The sequence below is a fragment of the Lynx canadensis genome, chromosome C1 (assembly GCF_007474595.2).
Source record: "Lynx canadensis isolate LIC74 chromosome C1, mLynCan4.pri.v2, whole genome shotgun sequence".
Taxonomy (NCBI): domain Eukaryota; kingdom Metazoa; phylum Chordata; class Mammalia; order Carnivora; family Felidae; genus Lynx; species Lynx canadensis.
In genome coordinates, this window is record NC_044310.1 from 29,735,333 (window position 1) to 29,756,491 (window position 21,159).

General features: G+C 41.0%; 1 protein-coding gene across 1 annotated transcript in view; it reads right to left on the reverse strand.

Annotated features, from left to right (window-relative positions):
* Positions 1 to 1,034: 1,034 nt before the first annotated feature.
* The window catches only part of RHBDL2 (rhomboid like 2), a 52,804-nt gene continuing 32,679 nt past the window's right edge, over positions 1,035 to 21,159 (reverse strand). The window contains exons 6-9 of the mRNA XM_030324767.2: positions 9,327 to 9,427; positions 6,560 to 6,620; positions 2,553 to 2,614; positions 1,035 to 1,594 (exon numbers count right to left, since the gene is read on the reverse strand). Coding sequence (XP_030180627.1) covers positions 1,415 to 1,594; positions 2,553 to 2,614; positions 6,560 to 6,620; positions 9,327 to 9,427 — 404 coding nt within the window. The 3' untranslated portion in view covers positions 1,035 to 1,414. The remainder of the gene's footprint in view (positions 1,595 to 2,552; positions 2,615 to 6,559; positions 6,621 to 9,326; positions 9,428 to 21,159) is intronic.

A 21,159-nucleotide genomic window follows, 5' to 3' on the forward strand; every position in this document is an offset into this window, starting at 1 on the left:
ATATGTTTTTAACAAATCTCAGATCCGTTTTTCTCAAAATGTTGAACTACTTTTCTCAATATATCTAAGTAAGTATGGATGCTCCTTTCAGAATATAGCAACGTGTTTAGCTAGTTGTTTATAAATAAGACATGTTGGGGCACCCAGGTAGCTCGGTCGGTTAAGTGTCCAGCTTCGGCTCAGGTCATGATCTCGCAGTTGGTGGGTTCAAAGGTTCACGGCCCACGTCAGGCTCTGTGCTGACAGCTCGGAGCCTGGAGCCTGCTTCATATTCTGTGTGTCCCTCTCTCTCTGCCCCTCTCCTGCTCACCTCTGTCTCTCAAAAATAAACATTTTTTTTTAATTTTAATAAATAAATAATGGAACAGGTCAATGATGAAAGAAAAAAACATGTATTCCCTGTGTTCAGGTGGCCCCAAACTACCATTTTGGAAAGAGAATGGCCAACAATCCAGGTTCTATAATAGGAAAGGAGACAGGCTACTCAGCTTTCAGACATGACATTTTACCTTTTGTAAATAAATTCTGCCCACTCCCAGGAAAGCCACCAGCCATGGAAAGGATGAAAATATCTTATGGGTGAGAACACCAAAGTCCAGGTACCCAGTGTGCACGAGAAAGCTAGTTCTAGGTCCCTTGGGATCCTAGACATACTTCTAGAATCTTAAACTAGCAGTCCGGGAAATTTTCAGTCTTCTTTTATAAGGTATTTCTACCATTCATGGGGTGCTCTCAGTAATGTTTGTTCGTATACTCCAAGATACTCTCAACTTTAAGTTTTTGGGGAACACAGCATCATTAGACCAGTAAGGAAGGATAGTATGGGCTTTTGAGTCATTACCAACCTTTAAATCCTGCTCCCTCCTAGACAAGTTACTTGATTTTTTTTTTTTTTTTTTAATGAGTTTCCATGTCCTCCTCTCTAGATGCAGAGTAATAGCCACCTTTCTGGGTTGTTGAAAAGATTAGCAATAATGTATATAAAGCACCTCATCCACCCCAAAGGTGATTGAAAGTGATTATCAATAGTCTGGCACAGGTACGAAAAGTTTTTATTATCAGCACAGTACAGTATTTGTGGATTATATCAAGCAGTCTCTACAACATATCCTCCAAGGAGACCAAGTCTCTTTTAGAGGATACATACAATGCACACCGCATGTCTGGAAAGAGCCAACCCCTGCTTTTTCTGTCCCTCCCCTTTTCTCTCTTCCTTTTCCCTCCCTCTGCATTCAGAAGCCCCTACCCTGACCCTGATTCCTTTGTAAACAGTCTTTGCAACTGATGACTTGAATCATGTTTTGACCTCTTTATAAAATTGTTAGCATTTGCAAGGACTTCTCTGTCTCTTCGTAGACTTCAGTTTTTTTTCCCAGATAGCTCTTTTCATTATTTGGCTTAGACTAGAGGCAGGTCAGTTTGCTGGGGACAGGAAAATGTTGAAAAACACAGCAAATAAGACACACGCTGAATAAGCTGCAATTGCTATCCAAAATCTTGGGTCCTTCAGCAGTGCCTTATCAAAGCAGCTAAACACAGTGTAACCTATGGACATTCCAGCGAATCCACCCGCAATGTGGGCTGCAAAAGACACCTTGGGAGGAAGGGGGAAGAAATGGAAATGAGAACATGCTAACTGCATATTTCAATTGCATCTCTAAAAAAACAAGTACCGTCAGAGTCAAACAAGAGCCTTAAAAGCCTGAGGAACAAGGCAGTGAGGCAAAAGAGACACAAAGCTGCATGTGCAAAGAGATGTTCTAAAAACATACAAAGCTAAACATGTTATTTCATCAACTCTCCGAGTACACAAGAGAGCCGTGTTTCTCATTCTCTATCATCATCGCATTGGGGATGGTTCCACATAATCCCGAGAGAATGTGTTGCATTGCCACAAGGGATCTCTGTGGGAGCGCTGTCTGACCCCACATAAATGGAATGTCAGAATGAGAACATAGAGTAATATACACACAAATATGCAAACAAACTACCAAATTCAAAGACTATCACCACGAAACTGGAAATCTTTGTCAGTTTTCTTTGTATTGCAAATCATCCAGACCCAAATTTTCTTTGCTGTTTCAATCTGCTTTTTATTCTCTAGGGACAGTAAAATCCCTTCTCTCCTGTTTTGCTACCAATAGCCACCAGTAGGTCAGGTGCAGGGAAGCAGAGCCGACGTCCGGGCTCTGAGACAGTTAAGTGAAAAGGACAATCCAAAAGTCTTCAGGAATTGCTTAACTTCCAAATGGAAATTTGGCTGCCCTAAGTCATAGACTTGTTGTCCCCATTTGCTGACCCTTTTAAGCTACTGATAAACAATTTTCACTTAAAAAATAATAAGTTGGTGGCGCCTGGGTGGCTCAGCCATTGAGCGTATGACTCCTGATTTCGGCTCAGGTTCATGATCTCACGAGTTCGTGAGATGAAACCCCGAGTCGGGTCTGCGCTGACAACATGGAGCCTGCGTGGGATTCTCTCTCTCTCTCTCTCTCTCTCTCCACCGCTCCTCCCTCTCAAAATAACTTAATAATAATAATAACTGAACTCACCGGTGACCCATTTGCAGGGACAAAGAACCTTCTGTAGAGAGCAAATCCCATATCCGACACAACTAGAAAGAAAAACAACCTGGTGAGCCCCAGAATCGCCACAACAGTGCACCAGATGTTTTGATTCCTTTCTGACAATGGTAGCTGCTAACATTTATGGAGACTTACTCTGTGCCAGGTGCTGTAGTAAGAACCTTATGAGTATTCATTCACTAATCCTCACAACAACGCTAGGAAATAAGTATATCACTATCCCATTTTACAGATGTATTCATCCAACAAGTATTATTGGTTATCTTCTCTGTGCCAGAGAAGTGATAGAGATACTGCAGTGAACGGCCCTGCTTCATGGAGCTGACAGTCTCGCGGGGGAGGCACACAAATAAGTAAAACACACAATACATCAAATGGTGGTAAGGGCTATAGAGAAAATGCAATGAGAGGAAGGAGGGATTAGGAATGCTGGGAGTAGGGTGTAATTTTAATAGAGTCGGGACAATCTCACTGAGATATGACATTTGAGGGAGATAAGAGAGCAGCCGTGCTGACATCTGAAATAAGAGTCTTCCAGGCAGAGGGAAGAGCAGGTGCAAAGTCCCTGAGGCAGGAAATGTGCCTGGGTGCTGGAGGAATCCAAAGCAGAGTTGCTGGCTGGATGGGTGGGTTTCAAAGCATGATTCCCTGCCCCTCCAAGCATTAACATTCACCTGGGAACTTACTAAACATTGAAATTCTCAGGCCCACCCCCATCCTTATTGAACCAGAAACTCTGAAGATGAGGCTCAGAAATCTGTTTGTAACAGACCTCCAGGTGATTCTAGACTACAGTTTGGGATAAAATTATAGGTGAGGGGCGGGGACCAATCATGGAAGGGCTTTAAGGAGCCAGTGTAAGGGCTTTGACTCCAAGTGTCGGAAACCTTTGAAAGCCTTTGAGCACAGGAGTGATATGAATCCGACTTAAACACTTTTAAAAGATCATTCTGGCTGCTATATAGGAAAGAGCGTAAAGGAGCAAGGCCAGGGGCAGGAAGACCACCTAGATTATTGATATTGCTGCAATCCAAGTGAGGAATTACCGTGGCATCTTATACATAAGGAAACAAAACACAGAGGGTAAGTGCTTGTCCAAGGCCACACAGCTCAGGGGCAAGGGCAGGATTTGAACCTTAAGAATCTGTCTATGAGGGGCGCCTGGGTGGCTCAGTCGGTTGAGTGTCCGACTTCAGCTCAGGTCATGATCTCGCGGTTTGTGAGTTTCGAGCCCTGCGTCGGGCTCTGTGCTGACAGCTCAGAGCCTGGAGCCTACTTCGGATTCTGTGTCTGCCCCTCCCCTGCTCATGCTCTGTGTATGTGTGTCTCTCTCTCTCAATAATAATAACGTTAAAAAAAAAAAGAAGTCTGGCTATGGAGGCTTGCCTCTCACCCACCGCACCAACTGCCTCTAAGAACCACCAGGCCAAGAAAGGAAATGAGTCCACATTCTCCAGTGGAACAGTGAGAGCCCAGAACTTAGACATTCTTCAAATAAGTCAGATCCATGATGCAAAAAGAGCTCCTGGGTTTCTGGCCTAGAAGTCCATCCTCCATGTGCCCTGCACTTGGAAACATCTCATGCAGCTGTCACATTCCACACCCCAACTCCTGTGCTCCACTTAGTGAACCACTGTGTCCTCGAGAGTGAAAGACCCAGTCCTTGCCTTTGGGAAAATAGCATCAGGACCATGTGTTCTGCCCAGTTCCCCTTTCAATACCGTATTGATCAGCATTCAAGTGACTAGACAGGAATTGAGGTCGAGGAAGTATTCAATTTAACTATAAATGACTAGTACACATAAATGCTGGTTAAATGTGGCTGTTGTCCTATTTTCAATCATTTGAATTTCTTAATCCATTATAAATACAGAGATAGAACTAGAAAAGTGGAAGAAAACCACTGGAGGAGGAGGTACAACTGGAAACAGTTTCCTCTGGTCTAGTCTTGCACAGTGGGAGGCCTCTTTTCAAAAAGCTTTTGTAACCCTCAGCATGTCAGTTTTCTCCAATCTATTTCTCTCTGATCATGTCCTTCCTGCAGATCTCTGCCTAGCTCTTTCTGCTTCCTAGGGGAGTTTGCTTCTGCCTTGCTGCAGTCTCTACACTGAGACATGTCTTCCCACCTGAAAAGAAGCCCCTATTCCAATAAACCAAGTTATTGTCCTTGCTAAAAAGTTTTGTCGCTAATTTTAAGAGAGTTGCCTTTATGCGGATTTTTTTGAAGAGTGAAAATGTGAGCTTTCTTTTTTCCAAAGGTTAGCTCAGTTGCTTTGTTAGAAGACATATCCAACAAATAATGCTTCAGGAAAGAAGGTCCTCAAGGCCAGGCCAACTGTCCTTCACAGTTAAGAATAATATTTACCATTTTTTAAACATTTGGTTTTAAAACTATACATTTCGCAAGGGAAACAGGTTTAAAATAAAACTGTACTTGTGTGTTGTTAATCTGGCGGGTGTTAACTTTTCTCATCTTTAATAGTAGGCAAACCAGGCGGAAGAATCTTTAGAAATGAAGCGTGCCAGGAGGTAGGGAAGGCTAACATTAGCGGCTCTTACCTCCTCTGTAAGATAAAGAAGCCGCTTTATTACTTCCCTCGGGAATGACAAAATGTTACATAAACTATTTTTGGAGATTCCCTTTGCATGAGGAAAGGGTTTTTACTCCAACATTGAAGAGTATTAAAACCATTTCCCCATCAAGGGTTTGAGGCTCATTTACAAAGTCATTCATAATTACCTAAAAGAAACAGACTGAAACCCAGGTAATCTGTGTGTAGCAACATTTTTTTTTTTTTTTTTGTCACAGGACTTGTCCCTTGGTCCTGATAGTGACGCTCAACAGCTCAGGTGACCGCTCTGCTCCACGGCAACTCTCCTCACTGACCCCAGGCGCTCACTCTCCTTTCTGTGCTCACAACTTTACCTCACATTTTCAGCTTCCCACGGACAAAAATAGTATAGAGAGTATGTATAAGCTATAACAAGTCACTTATCTTCTCCCAGGATGAAATACTGTTTTTACAGCTAAACTGTCCGTAAACTGGATTTAGTCTCTTTCCTCAGAGGTAGTTGGCCCTGTTCCCAGCAATGTGGATAATTGAACTCGATACCAATTAGCAGAACCATTTTTGCTTACCATGGGGACGGCCCAGATCTTGAGTTTTATCAAGCATCACCTCCGTGTTGGCCATCAAGTATGAGCCTACAGTCCGACCCCCGGGTCTGCCTTCTCCCACACCCTCTGTGCGGCTCCGGCTTCAGCTGGAGCAGGTTCAGAGACACAAGGCCCCAGCTCACCTTGGCTCCCTTTGACTTCGACCCAGCGTGTCCCCACCACCACCCAAGATCCCCCCTGACGTTCAGACCCAGCTAAAATTTCAACCTCCACTCCAGACTGAGCACTCTTCCTAAATTTTTTCAGCATGTAATTCTCTACTGTAATTCTTGGAGATTTCCAAAGCCACATCCGCTGTCCTGCTAGTTCCCTGACCTCTCAAATCCTTCACCCCCTGCTCCTGTCTTCAGCCCTCAGCCAGCACCCCATGCTTGGATCCTAGATCTGTTTGGGGTTTTTTGTTTGTTTGTTTTTAATCTGAGAATTTAGAAATTGAAGAAAAAATAGATTAGGTCAGTGGTTTTCAAGCTCAGACAAGATCATATACAGAATCCAATGTACGAATGAGAAAAATCCAGAATATAAAACAGGAAGTTATTGTGGTTGAAGTAGACAAAATATCTGACTCTCTTGACTTCCCCCACTCCAGAAAGAAACAAAAAAGCAAAACCTCATTACCGAGGCACCTCTAAAACCACCCATGAAGCTCTGTGAAAACTCCTCCATTTACCTTTCTGCTTAAGGCTAGGGAGCCACAATTCTTTGTCACTCCTTGCCAGTGTTTAGGAAGCCTGAGGCCTCCTGGAGGGCAAACCAATAAAATGGAAGGTGCGAGGTGTTCACAAAACAAACTTACTTATGAGGATGATGATCAGGAGTCTGACAATTCCAAAGGCAGGGATCATTTCTCGAAAATTCTTGCAAAGAGATAAATAATAACAGTCATAATACGAGCTATCTGTTGGCAAGTGAAACCCCAACTGTGCTCTCTCTTCATCTACTTTTTTTGTTTAAAGTTTCAGTGTCCAGTATTTACAAAATAAAGAAATGCGGCAACAGCCCAGTTTTCAAACGCATTTGGGAGTACAAGGGTGGTGCCCTTTGGAGAACAAAATGAAGCATGATATTTAACTCTGTGATATAAACTACACATAACTGAATTAGCAGGAAATAATCTAAATATAAATAATATGAAATCAACACTTAACATGTCATAGTTAGAGAGATGATTGATAGATGTCAAACTAAGTCTGAGAAAATATGATTTTTTTGTTAATATACATTCGATGCTTTATCCTCTTTCCAATAGGGGCTAGCTAAGGGTCAACTAAACTTTGAGTATTACCTTAATTTTTTAGATAATTTCCCCCAAATTTAAAATATTGGTTAAAAAAAATAAAGTTTAGCTTTGAAAAAATCTCAATCTAGGGGCGCCTGGGTGGCTCAGTCGGTTGAGCGGCCGTCTTCGGCTCAGGTCACGAGCTCACGGTCCGTGAGTTCGAGCCCCGCGTCGGCTCTGTGCTGACAGCTTGGAGCCTGGAGCCTGTTTAGGATTCTGTGTCTCCCTCTTTCTGACCCTCCCCCGTTCATGCTCTGTCTCAAAAATAAATAAACGTTAAAAAAAAATTAAAAAAAAAAAAAGAAAGAAAAAGAAAAATCTCAATCCAGTTTACAGTATCCTCCTGTGTTACCAAAGAACTGCTGAGTCAGAAAGATATCTCCACTTTTGGGGCGCCTGGGTGGCTCAGTCGATTGAGTGACCGACCGCTAAGGTCATGATCTCACAGTTCATGGTTCGAGCCCCGCGTCAGGCTCCGTGCTGACAGCTCAGAGCCTGGAGCCTACTTCTGCTTCTGTGTCTCCCTCTCTCTCTGCCTCTCCCCCACTCATGCTCTGTCTCTCTCTGCCTCAGAAATAAATAAACATTTAAAAACAATTAAAAAAAAAAGATATCTCCACTTTAAAATTTATTGAGTTACATCTCCCTTCCCTTTCAAGTTATTAATTCTCTTCCTGAAGAGTAAAGATAGTGAAATACCCATGTTTATTCTAAATCAATTATTTTCAAACTGTTGGGGTCACAACCTACAGTAGGAAACAATTTGCATAAAAATCCAGGACACATATAAATCAAACAGTATTACATGTGCTATAAACTGAATTTTTTAAATTATTTCATTTACTTTTTTATTTTTTTTTCCAAGTAGGCTCCATCCCCAGCATGAGGCTTGAACTCATGACCCTAAGATTGAGAATTGCACGCTTTACCAACTGAGCCAGCCAGGTGCCCCTCTTTTTGTTTAATTTTTGGTCACAATCCCTGAAACTATGTTCAAACCACTAATGGGATTGCAATCCAAAGTTTGAAAAAACACTTTTCTAAATGACATATTTTTGGAATAGTTTTATAACTGCTTCATATTTTTCCTCCTAGAGTATTTTTAAAGTATACCTATGTGGTTAACGGGTTAACAACTAATCAGGATTTAACACTAGGCTGAGGCTGTTTTGACAAAGTGGTTGGCAGGGCGCCTTGGTCGCTTAGTTGGCTGAGTGTCCGACTCTTGATTTCGGCTCAGGTCATGATCCCAGGGTTGTTGGATAGAGCCCTGGGTTGGGCTCCACATTGAACATGAAGCCTGCTTAAAATTCTCTTTCTGCCTCTCTCTTTGTCCCTCTCTCCTCCCTCCCTGCTCGCTCTCTCTCTCTCTCTCTCTCTCAAAATAAATAAATAAATAAATAAAAGTGGTTGGCATTCACACATACTATACCACGGGAGTATAACATGGTATGCCAACTTTGGAGGGCAAGTTAGCATTTATCTATGAAAATGTAAAGCCTTCATCCAATAAATCCACTTCTAGGAATTTATCCTAAAAAAAAAAATCACAAATACAAAGAGATAAATGTAAGAGAACATTCTTACAGCATTATCTACAAGTGTGAGAAGCTAGTCACCTCAATTTTTTTTTTCGGTGAAGGATTAAATCAGGATACAGCTATACAGTGTGCTTTGGAGCCCTTGAACAGACTGCAATGGATTTCTGTGTACTGATATGGGTAGATGGGGCCAAGATAATTCTACATTAAGATGTACAACAGTATCTTTAAGAGTTGGTCCATTTTGGTAGCCTTAATTTTGGCAGGATTTTGAATACAGACAGAAAAAGGTTTGAGGGGTGGCTGGGTGGCTCAGTCAGTTAAGCATCCAACTTCAGCTCAGGTCATGAGATCAAGCCCCACATGCTGACAGCACAGAGCCCACTTCGGATCCTCTGTCTCCCCATCTCTGCTCTTCTCCCACCCCTCCCTCCAAAATAAACATTAAAAAAAGAAAAGAAAAAGGTCTGAAAGGAGGTATATGAAACCGTTAACAGATACTGTATTAGAGATTTTGACTTTCTATTTTTCAATTAAATTTTTTTTTTTTTTTTTTTTTTTAGTATTCGTCATTTTTGAGATCAGGAAATAAAAATAAAGATGAAAGATGAAAGAAAAATTCTGGTGCCAAGAAGGAAGATAAGTGCTCCGCGAATGTTGATAAATGAAGATACCATGATTCCCAAATACCAGTTATCGTTTAAAAGAAAAAAGTCCATAGATTCCATTCCCAAAGCTCTTACCACTAGAACATTCATAAAATAGCCTCCCATCAGAGCATAGACTCCTCCTGAAGCACCCACAAGATATCTGAGTGGGTCAAAAATGGAGCTGGCAAGGGACCCTAAAGAAAGAAAAACACAAAGGATCAGACATAACCGTAAGAATCATGAAAAACAAATCTATAATGTAGAAGTTGGGACGTTTGGACCATTACCATATTAACAAGCACACATTTATTCTGTTTGTCCCTTCCATACTATAAAGGTATAGACATGTGGGCTAACTACCTCCATTTTTTCTGAAATATTAAACAACATGAAGACAGAATAACAAGAACAAAAAGCACAGACTCTGGCGCTCTGGAGCCAGAATTACCAGCTGTGTGACTTGAGCGAGTTTCTTAACCTCTCTGCGCCTTCGTTTCCCTAAAAAATGGAGATATTAATAGAACTTACCTCAGTGCATTGTTGGGGAAGTAAATTAGTTGATGTAAACACTGCGTGACGTGTTATGTACTTATTACTTATTGTTTCAAAATATTGCACACCTTTAGCCAAAACTATCAAAATACCTGAGACATTCCAACATTTTTTAAAATGTTTGTTTACTTTTGAGAGAGAGAGAGAGAGTGAGAGAGAGAGAAAACAAGAGGAGCAGAGAGAGAAGGGAACAAGCTCTGCCCTGACAGCAGGGAGCCTGGTGCAGGGCCCAAACTCATGACCCCAGAGGTCATGCCATGAGCGGAAGTCGGACACTCAACCAACTGAGCCTCCCAGGCTCCCCGATATTCCAACATTTTGTTATCTAATGGCTAGCTTTCTCATGGAGTCAAGATGTGGCCTCGGAACCCTTCTCAACACAGCATTCAATCAGATCCACCAAGAAAGATGAAACTGTTTACTAACCCAAATAAGACTTTAAAACCACTTTATGCAAACTTTAAGATGTTCTCTCTGTACCACTCGGTTCTACTACTCAATTTTTTGCTTTGAAGACCCTCCTTCATTCCTTAGGATACTATGTAATACCTACTTCGTGCAAGAAAGACAAAGTGGCCTTAGGAATCCTACAAACAGGGGAGTAAACAATTACCATAGGATGCAGAATAAAACAACTACTGTGATTTCTTAAATGTAATGAATTTGCTATAGAAGCACTTAGGAAGGAATGATTTTTTCAGCAGAGGTGTGGAGGCCCTGGCACTCTGAGAAGGAAGAGATAACATTTTGGTTAAACTCTAAAATATCTTTGGGGAGCCTGGGTGGTTCAGTCGGTTAAGCACCGACTTCGGCTCAGGGCATGATGTCACTGTTTGGAAGTTCGAGCCCCACGTCAGGCTCTGTGCTGACAGCTCAGAGCCTGGAGCTTGCTTCAGTTTCTGTGTCTCCCTCTCTCTCTGTCCCTACCCTGCTAGCATTCTGTCCCTCTCTCTCTCTCTCAAAAATGAATAAATGTTAAAAAAATTAAAAAAAAAAAACAACCTAAAATACCTTTAAGATTTGGAAGGAAAACAAAGGAGGAGAAAATATTCAGAACTTAGGGAACTGGAAAAGCAAAGGCATAGAAACAAAGGTATATGGATGACTAAAGATCATTGAGTCCAGTAGGGTTAGGGCAGTGGTCCTCAAATGTTAACCTTCAGACTAGGATTGGAGTGATTGCATCTTAATCACATGAGTAATTTATTTTTAAAATACAGATACAGGGCACCTGGGTGGCTCAGTCGGTTGAGCGTCAGACTTCTGGCATAATCTCGCGGTTAGTGAGTTACAGCCCTGCATCAGGCTCACTGCTGTCAGGGCAGAGCCCACTTCAGATCCTCTGCCCCGCCACCACCACCACCCCCGCTCATGCTCTCTCTCAAAAAATAAAATAAAATAAAATAAAATACAGATACAGGGGTGCCGGGATGGCTCGACTTGTTACACGACCTACTTCAGCTCAAGTCATGATCTTACGGTTCGTGGGTTCGAGCCTCATATTGGGCTCTGGGCTGGTGGCACAGAGCCTGCTTTCTCTCTCTCTCTCTCTCTCTTTCTCTCTCTCTGCCCATCCCCCACTCAGTCACTCTCTCTCTGTCAAAATAAATAAACTTTGAAAAAAAAATAAAATAAAATACAGATACAAATGTCCACTTCTGGCCATGATGGAGTAACAAGGATAAGATTTTCTCTCCTGCTTGAAACAGCTAAAAGCACTGGACAAAATGAAACAGTGATCTCCAAAATATTGGACATCAGATGAGAAAGGACAGTAAACCCTCAGAGGCAAGAAATAAATGAGGTGAATTTTCCGATCGCCCAGCTTACTGCCTTGAGAGAGAGGATTACAGGCTATAATGTGTGAAGGGGGAATCCAGGTAGATCTCAGTGAACTTTAAGTTGATGAGATAGAGTTTGAAGTCCAGATAGTAGGGTGCCTGAGTGGCTCAGTAGGTTGAGTGTCCAACTTTGTCTTAGGTCATGATCTCACAGTTCAAGGGTTCGAGCCCCATGTTGGACTCTGCACTGACACCTTGGAGCCTGCTTCAGATCCTCTGTCTCCCTCTCTCTCTCCCCCTCCCCTGTTTGCATTTTCTCTCTCTTAAAAATAAATAAACATTAAAAATAAATAAATAAGGGGCACCTGGGTGGCTCAGTCAGTTAAGCGTCAGACTTCAGCTCAGGTCATGATCTCATGGTTCATGGGTTCAGACCCCACGTCAGGCTCTGTGCTGACAGCTCCAGCTTGGAGCCTGCTTCAGATTCTGCATCTCCCTCTTTCTCTGCTCCTCCCCTGCCCTCATGTGCTCTCTCTCTCTCTCTCTCTCCCCCTCTCTCAAAAATAAACAGTAAAACAAATATTAAATAACTAAAAAATAAATAAAGTCCAGATAGTGCTAGGCAGCTGGAATTTGCAAGAGAGACCACCAGAGAGGAAAAGAGCTGCACAGAGAGAAGCATGTGAGGAAACTACCTGAGCCAAGGAAAGTTCCACCAGAAAGGAGTAAAGGGAAGAGTAAGTAGCTTTGCTCTCACAGCACCAGAGAGGCTAAGTAACTTTCCAAGCTGGAAAACTGCATAATTCTTGGGGCATTGGTTAAAGTACACAGAAGAGTCCTGCACCAGTAGTGGGTTATAGCACTAAACATGACTCAAAAACACAGTTTCACCTTGCAAATCTTATCAAGGTTTCAAACTACTTCCAAGTAACCGTGTTCCAGAACACATTCAAGGAATATTTATAGGAATACAGTAATATTCACCATCCAAAGGTTAAATGTCTAGCATCCAAACAATAACTATCAGACATGCAAAGAAACAGGAAAATACGACCCATAATGAAGAGAAAAATCAATCAATTCAAACCTCCCCAAACTGACATAACTGTAAGTTTTAGCAGATAATGCTAATAAATAATTATTACAACTGTATGCCATATGTTCAAAAGTTAAGTAGAGACATACAAGATATAAAACACTCAAACTTTTAAAGATGAAAACTACAGTGTCTTGGGGCACCTGGCTGGCTCAGTCAGAAGAGCATGTGACTCTTGATCTCAGGGTCATGAGTTCGAGCCCCACACTGGGTGTAGAGATTAATTATGTACATAAATAAATAAAACTTCCTTTAAAAATAAAGAAAACTGTAATGTCTAAGATGAAAAAAAAAATAAACTGGTTGAGTTTAATTACAGATTAGACATTGCAGAAGAAAAGATTAGTAAACATGAAGATATGGCAGTAAAAGCATCCAACATGAAACACAGAGAATAATATTTTTAAAAAGAAATATAGCATCAATGATCTGTGGGTCGATTTTAAGCAGCCTATTAAATACATAATTAGAGTCCCCAAAGCAGAGGAGAGAAGTCACATACAGAAAAATAATTGAAGAAATTATGGCCAAAATGTTTCCAAAGTTTTATGAAAACTATAAACCCACCAATCCAAGAATCTCAACAAATTCTAAGCACTGGAAACGTGAATAAAACTACACCAGGTCACAACAAAGTCAAATTGTTCAAAAGCAGTGGAAATCTTAAAAGCAGCCAGAGTAAAAAGACATGTTTCATACTGAGGAACAAAGGTAGCAGATTTCTCATTGGAAATAATGCAAATGAGAAAATAGGAGAGCACTGTCTTTAAACTACTGAACAAAAAGTACAGTCAAGCTAGAATTCTATGCCTAGTAAAAATATATTTCAAAATGAAGGCAAAATAAGAACTTTTTTCAGACACACAAAGGCTGAAAGAATGGATAACCAGCAGACCCATAGAAGAAATGTTAAAGGAAATCCTCAGGCAGAAGGAAAAACATCAGATGGAAATACGGAATTACACAAAGGAATGAAGGGCACTGGAAGTGGTAAGAACATGGTCGAACCCACAAGATTTTGACTTATTACTTAAATCCCTGTAGAAGAGGGGCGCCTGGGTGGCTCAGGCGGTTGGGTGTCCGCCTTGGGCTCAGGTCATGATCTCGCCGTTCATGAGTTTGAGCCCCAAGTCGGGCTCTGTACTGACAACTTGGACCCTGGGGCCTGCTTCGGATTCTGTGTCTCCCTCTCTCTCTGCCCCTCCCCCAATCGCACTCTGTGTGTCTCTTTCTCTCAAAAATAAATAAAAACATTAATTAATTAATTAATTAATTAATTACTTTAATAAGGAGCCCTGTAGAAGATACCTGTTTAACAGTTTACCTACTTAACAACTAGAAATAATAAGTGAATTTGTCATCGTTGGAGGATAGAAGATCAATGTACAAAAAAAAAAAAATCAACTTTATTTCTATGTCATAGCAATGAGGAATCAGAAATGGAAAATTTTTTAAATAGTACCATTCACAGCACATCAAAAATATGAAATATGGGGGCGCCTGGGTGGCGCAGTCGGTTAAGCGTCGGACTTCAGCCAGGTCACGATCTCGCGGTCCGTGGGTTCGAGCCCCGCGTCAGGCTCTGGGCTGATGGCTCGGAGCCTGGAGCCTGTTTCGGATTCTGTGTCTCCCTCTCTCTCTGCCCCTCCCCCGTTCATGCTCTGTCTCTCTCTGTCCCAAAAATAAATAAACATTGGAAAAAAAAATTTTTTTTTAAATAAAAATAAAAATAAAAAAAAAAAAAATGAAATATGGAGTTAAATCTGACCCCCCCAAAATGTGCAAGGGCTGACCCTGAAAGCACAGTTCCTAATATTTGAAAAATGATAAATCATACCTCATGAAAACTTTAAAACTCCTATTCTTCAAAAGATACCATTAAAAGCATGACAAGACAAGCAACAGACTAGGAGAAAATATTTGCAAGTCATATATCTGATGAAAGACTTACAATCAGAATATACATTATTATATATAATAAGAAATACAATCCAATTTTAAATGGGGCATAAGATTTTTTTTTAAATATAATTTGAGAGAGAAAGAGAGCACATGCACATGGGGGAGGGCAGAGAGAGAGAGAATCTCAAGCAGGCTCTACATGATCAGCACAGAGTTTGACACTGGCTCAGTCTCACAAGCTGAGATCATGACAGGAGCCGAACTCAAGATTCAGATTGTCAACTGATTGAGCCACCCAGGTGCCTCTAAATGGGCATAAGATTTAAGCAGATACTTTACCAAAGAAGGCATGTGGATAGCAAGCAAGTTCATGAAGATGTTCACCATCATTGTTAGGAAATGCAAATTAAAACCCAGTGAGATCCCATTATATACCCAATAGATTGGCTAAAATTAAAAAGAATGATGATACCAAGTGTTGCTGAGAATGTAGAGGAGCTGGACCTTCTGGTGGAGGTACAAAATGGTACTATAGTTGACCGTTGAAGAACACGGGTTTGAACTGCTCAGGTCCACTCTTATGCAGATTTTTTTTCCATTAAATACAGTACAGTACTGTGAACGTATTTTATCTTCCTTATGATTTTTTTTAAGTTTTATTTATGTGGGGCCCAAACCCACAACCCCAAGATGTTTTCTCTAGTTTACTCTATTGTAAGAACACAGTATATAATACATATACAAAATATGGGCGTGCCTGGGTGGCTCAGTCAGTTAAGCATCCAACTTTTGATTTCGGCTCAGGTCATGATCTCATGGGCTTTGCTCTGAGTGTAGAGCCTGCTTGGGATTCTCTTGCTCCCTCTCTCTCTCTGACTTCCCCTGCTTGTGCACCCACACATTCTGTCTCTCTATCAAAATAAAGACTTAACATATATACATACATATATATGTATGTATATATGCATTATTTGACTGTTATCAATAAGGCTGCAGGTCAACAGTAGGCTATTAGTAGTTAAGTTTGGGGGGAGTCAAATGTTATATGTGGATTTTCAACTGTGTGAGGGGGGTCAGTGCCCCTACCCATCAAGTTGTTCAAGGGTGAACTATACCAGGTATCACATAACCTAACAATATCACTTATAGATATATATCCAAGAAAGCAACACAAAAACTTGTACACAAATGTTCATAACAGTGTTATTCATAATAGCCAAAAGTGAAAACAAACCCAAATGTCCATCAATTGACAAATGAGTAGAACAAAATGTGGTGCAACCACACAACGGAATATTGTTCAATAATAAAAAGGAATGAGGCACTGATATATGCTACAACATTGGTGAACAATGAAAATATTATGCTAAGTGAAAAATGCCAATCACAAAGGGCCGTATATGGCATGATTCTATTTATATGTAATATCCAGAATGGGCAAATCTAAAGAGATAGAAAGTAGATGAATGGTTGCCTAAGGCTGGGGAAGGGGGTATGGTACAGGGTTTCTTTGGCAGACAAAAATGTTGTAAAATTCAATTGTGATGATGGGTATATAACCTTGTGAATTAAAAAAAAAAAAAACCCACATTGAATTATATACTTTTTAAGTTTATTTATTTATTTATTTTGAGAGAGACAGAGACAGCACAAGTGGGGGAGGGGCAGAGAGAGGGAGAGAGAGAGACTCCCAAGCAGGCTCTGTGCTGGCATCCCAGAGCCTAATGTGGGGCTGGAACCCACAAAACCGTGAGATCATGACCTGAGCTGAAACCAAGCGTTGGACACTTAACTGAGTGAGCCACCCAGGCATCCCTGAATTATAGATTTTAAATGAATGAATTGTATGATACATGACTTACATCTCAGTAAATCTACTTTAAAATGTTACCAGTCTCTTAAAAGTTAAACATATCCTCTGATAGGATCCAGCCATTCCATTCCTAGGTATTTACCCAAGAAACCCAAAAATATTTGATTACACAAATACTTTCGTTACCCCCCCCCAAAAAAACTATCTGATACACACAAATGTTCTAAGTAGCTTCATTTGCAATAGCCCCAAACTGAAAACAACCTAAATGTCCATCAGCAGGAGAATGGACAAACTGTGGTATATCCCTGGCAATAAAAAGGAATCAACTACTTAAAAAAATTTTTTTAATGTTTGTTTATTTTTGAAAGAGAGACACACAGAGTGTGAGCGGGAAGGGGCAGAGAGAGAAGGAGACACAGAATCCAAAGCAGACTCCAGGGTCCGAGCTGTCAGCACAGAGCCTGACATGGGGCTCAAACCCACCAACAATGAGATCATGATCTGAGCCAAAGCTGGACGCTCGACTGACTGAGCCACACAGGTGCCCCAAAAAGGAATCGACTATTGATACAAGGAATAACATGCGCAAATCTCAAAATAATTATGACAATGGACCGAAGCCAGACAAAAATAGAGTACATACTCTATGATTGCATTTATATAAAATTCTAGAAAATACAAATTAATCTATAATGATCAGTAACTGCCAGGGAAGGGACAAGGAGGGGCAATAGAGAGAGATTCCCAAGGGTCATAAAGAGCAATGGATATGTCTATTATCTTGACTGTGGTGATAGTTTCCTGATTGTATACACATATCAAAACTTACCATATTATATACTTTAAATGTGTGCAGCTTATTATATGTTAATTATGCCTCACTAAATAGAAAACAAGACAAAAACACAGATCCCAGGGCCATATGCCCAGAGATTCTGATTCAGTAGCTCTGGGTAGGATCTGGGTCGCTTTAGCTAGGACAAGCTCTCTAGGTGATGTGATGATCAGTCAGCCTGGGGAACACGGGCGGGACTGCAGAACAGCACTTCTCAGTCTTAAATGTGAATACAAATCACCTGTGGATGTGTTCGAATGCAGATTCTGTTAGTGGGTCTGGTGTGGGGCCCAATAGTCTGCATTTTTAACGAGCTCCCAGGTGATACCAATGCTGCTGCTCCGTGGACCACCTTTGCCAGGAGCAAGGATGGGGAAACGAAAGTTATTTGACATATTAAGGAATCTAGAAAAAAAGCAACGGTGTGTACTTATCTCCAAACTCATCAAGTTGTGTACATTAAATATGTACCGATTTTTGTCTGTTCATTATACCTCAAAAAAACTATTTAAAAAAAAAAAAAAAAACATTTTACATCAAGTTCCCCCTAACCTCTTCATGTATAATTTCTTTTTTGGAATATTAATAAAGATTATGCTTTCCAAGAAAAGGGAAGAAGTGAAAGGCAATGGGACCACATAGTGGAGGGTAACAAGCAATCTTGGATGTTTTGACTTTCTTCTGGGCACTGGCAATGTTTTAGGAAGCAAATAATACCATCTAATCTATGCTTGAGGAAGGTGACCCAGCCAACAGTGTGAAGGGTAGACTGGAATGGCAAAGAGATACCTGCCAAAAAGCTGTTGCAAAAATAGGCAGAGGATGTGAACAGGTTATTCACCTTCTCTCTTCTCTCCCTCCTCTGAAACCGAGGAAAGGCTGAGTCCACACGTTGAAATCAAGCTGCAGGGGAAACGGGCACTGATGCTAGAGCCAGGCAGGACCCCATCAGCACAAAGGTTTTCAAGGATGTACACAGGAATGGAAAAACAGGTGTGCGCAGCAATGGAAACAGAAGGTCGAAAAACAGGATCCACAAAAGTAGGAGGGAAGCAGGATGGTGAGCTGTATCACTAAGCATTTGCCAGTTCTATGCCTTTAACACATCTCATGAATGCTTCCTGCTCTGTGGCCCCACTCCTCTGGGACATATGAAGGGAGAACTCCACGTGACAGTGGAGGCAAAGATCACACTCCTGCATCTGCAAGCCAAGGGGTGCCAAGGACTGATGGCCACGGCCAGAAGCCAGGGGGAAGACAGGAAGGATTCTCCCCCACAGTATCAGAGGAGAGCATGGCCCTAATGACATCTTGATTTCAGACTCCTAGCCTCCAGAACTGTGAGGCAGTGTGGTTCTGTTGCTTAAACCATGCAGTGTGTGATTCTTTGTTATAGGAGCCCCAGGAAACTTATACAAGCACCCACTGCAGTAGAAGTATCTGAACTTATTTATGGATTTAGTACGTGTATATACGTACTACTATACTAATGCAGGCTTGTTAATGGTGGGTACATTTTACTGGTTTTCTTTCATAGAATAGTATTTTTTTTATATAAAAATAGAATTTTTAAAGGATGAAACATTGACTACATGATATTTTGAAATCATTTTCTACTTTATTAATGGTACAAAAATGTGTATCAAGCCATGAAGAGACAAGGAAGAGACGTAAATGCATATTGCTCAGTGAAAGAAGCCAATCTGAAAAGGCTGCATGCTGTACGATTCCAACTATCTGACATTCTGGAAAAGGCAAAACTATGGAGACAGTAAAAGGATCAGTGGTTGCCAGGGGTTGGAAATGGGGGGTGAATAGTGGAGAACAGAGGATTTTTAGGACAGGTAAAATACTCTGTATGATACTAAAATGATGGACACATGCCTTTACACATTTATCCCAAACCATAGAATGTACAATGCCAAGAGTAAACTTTTTTCTGGATTTTGGGTGATTATGATGTGTCCATGGAGGTTCATCAATTGTAACACATGCCCACTCTGTCGGGGGATGTTGCTGATGGGGGGCTATGTGGGGGGGGAGGGGGGGGGGAAGGGGTGTAGGGGAAATCCTTATGCCTTCCTCTCAATTTCTCTATGAACCTAAAACCACTCTAAAAAATCAAAATAACTTATAAAATCTTTCAATGAGCAGATTTTTAAAATAAGCCTCATTCTTTTTTAAAAATTCTCATTAAAGGGGCGCCTGGGTGGCGCAGTCGGTTGAGCGTCCGACTTCAGCCGGGTCACGATCTCGCGGTCCGTGAGTTTGAGCCCCGCGTCGGGCTCTGGGCTGATGGCTCGGAGCCTGGAGCCTGTTTCCGATTCTGTGTCTCCCTCTCTCTCTGCCCCTCCCCCGTTCATGCTCTGTCTCTCTCTGTCCCAAAAATAAATAAACGTTGAAAAAAAAAATTTTTTTTTAAAATTCTCATTAAATATCACAACCCTGAAGTACAAAGGTATACTTCTTTTTATTTATTTATTTATTTATTTATTTATTTATTTATTTATTTACAGATACAGCCAACTGATTTTTTTAAAAAAAATTTTTTTTTCAACGTTTTTTATTTATTTTTGGGACAGAGAGAGACAGAGCATGAACGGGGGAGGGGCAGAGAGAGAGGGAGACACAGAATCGGAAACAGGCTCCAGGCTCTGAGCCATCAGCCCAGAGCCCGACGCGGGGCTCGAACTCACGGACCGCGAGATCGTGACCCGGCTGAAGTCGGACGCTCAACCGACTGCGCCACCCAGGCGCCCCAGCCAACTGATTTTTGACAAAGGCCCAAAAAATTCAATGAAGGAAGTAGAATTTTCAATAAATTGTTGTGAAGTAATTGGATATCAAAAAAAAAAAAAAAAAGAATCTCAATCTAAACCTCACATCTTATACAAAAATTAGCCAATTCAAAAAGGGGTCACATATTTCAATATAAAGTGTAAAACTACAACTTTAGAAGATAACGGAAAATCTTCAGGACTTAGGGCCCAGTGAAGAATTCTTAGATATGACCAAAAGCATGACTCATAAAGGAAAAATTGATAAATCAGAGTTAATCAAAATTAAAAACTTCTGCTCCATGAGAGATTATTAAAACAATGCAAGGACAAATACACACTGAGAAAAATGTACCTGTAAACTACATATTCAGTAAAAGGCTAGGATCTAGAGTATGTAAAGAACTCTTAGGATTCAATGGTTTAAAAAAATCTAATTAGGAAATGGACAAAAGACATGAACAGGTGTTTCACTAAAGAGGTTATACAGATAACAAGGAAGCACACAAAAAGGTGTTCAACATCATTAGTCATTGGAGAAAAGCAAATTAAGATCATGATATCACTACACAGAGCACAGCTAAAAATAAGAAAGGTGACAACACCAAATGCTGATGAGGATGTGGAGAACGGAATTACTTATACAATATTGGGAGGAATGCAAAATGGAACAGCCATTCTGGAAAACATTTTGGCTGGTTCTTAAAAAACTAAATATGCAACTACCATACAACCTAAAAACTGTGCTCTTGGGCATTTATCCCAGAGAAATGAAAACCTATGTTCACGAAACTCTGTACTTCTGTTCACAAAAACCTGTACACAAAGGTTTCTAACAGGTTTATTTGTAATAGCCCCAAACCAGAAACAACCCAGGTAGTCTCCAACGAATGAAGGGTTAAACAAATGGTGGTACATCCATGCCATGGAATACCCCTCAGCAATCAACATGAATGAACTGTTGGGGCACCGGGGTCGCTTGGTCGGTTAAGCCTCTGACTCCTGATCTTGGCTCAGGTCATGATCTCACAGTTTATGCGTTCAAGCCACATGTTCGGCTCTGCACTATCAGCACGGAGCCTGCTTGGGATTCTGTCTCTCCCTCTCTCTGCCTTTCCCCTCTTTGTTCTCTCTCTCTCTCTCTCTCTCTCAAAATAAATAAATAAA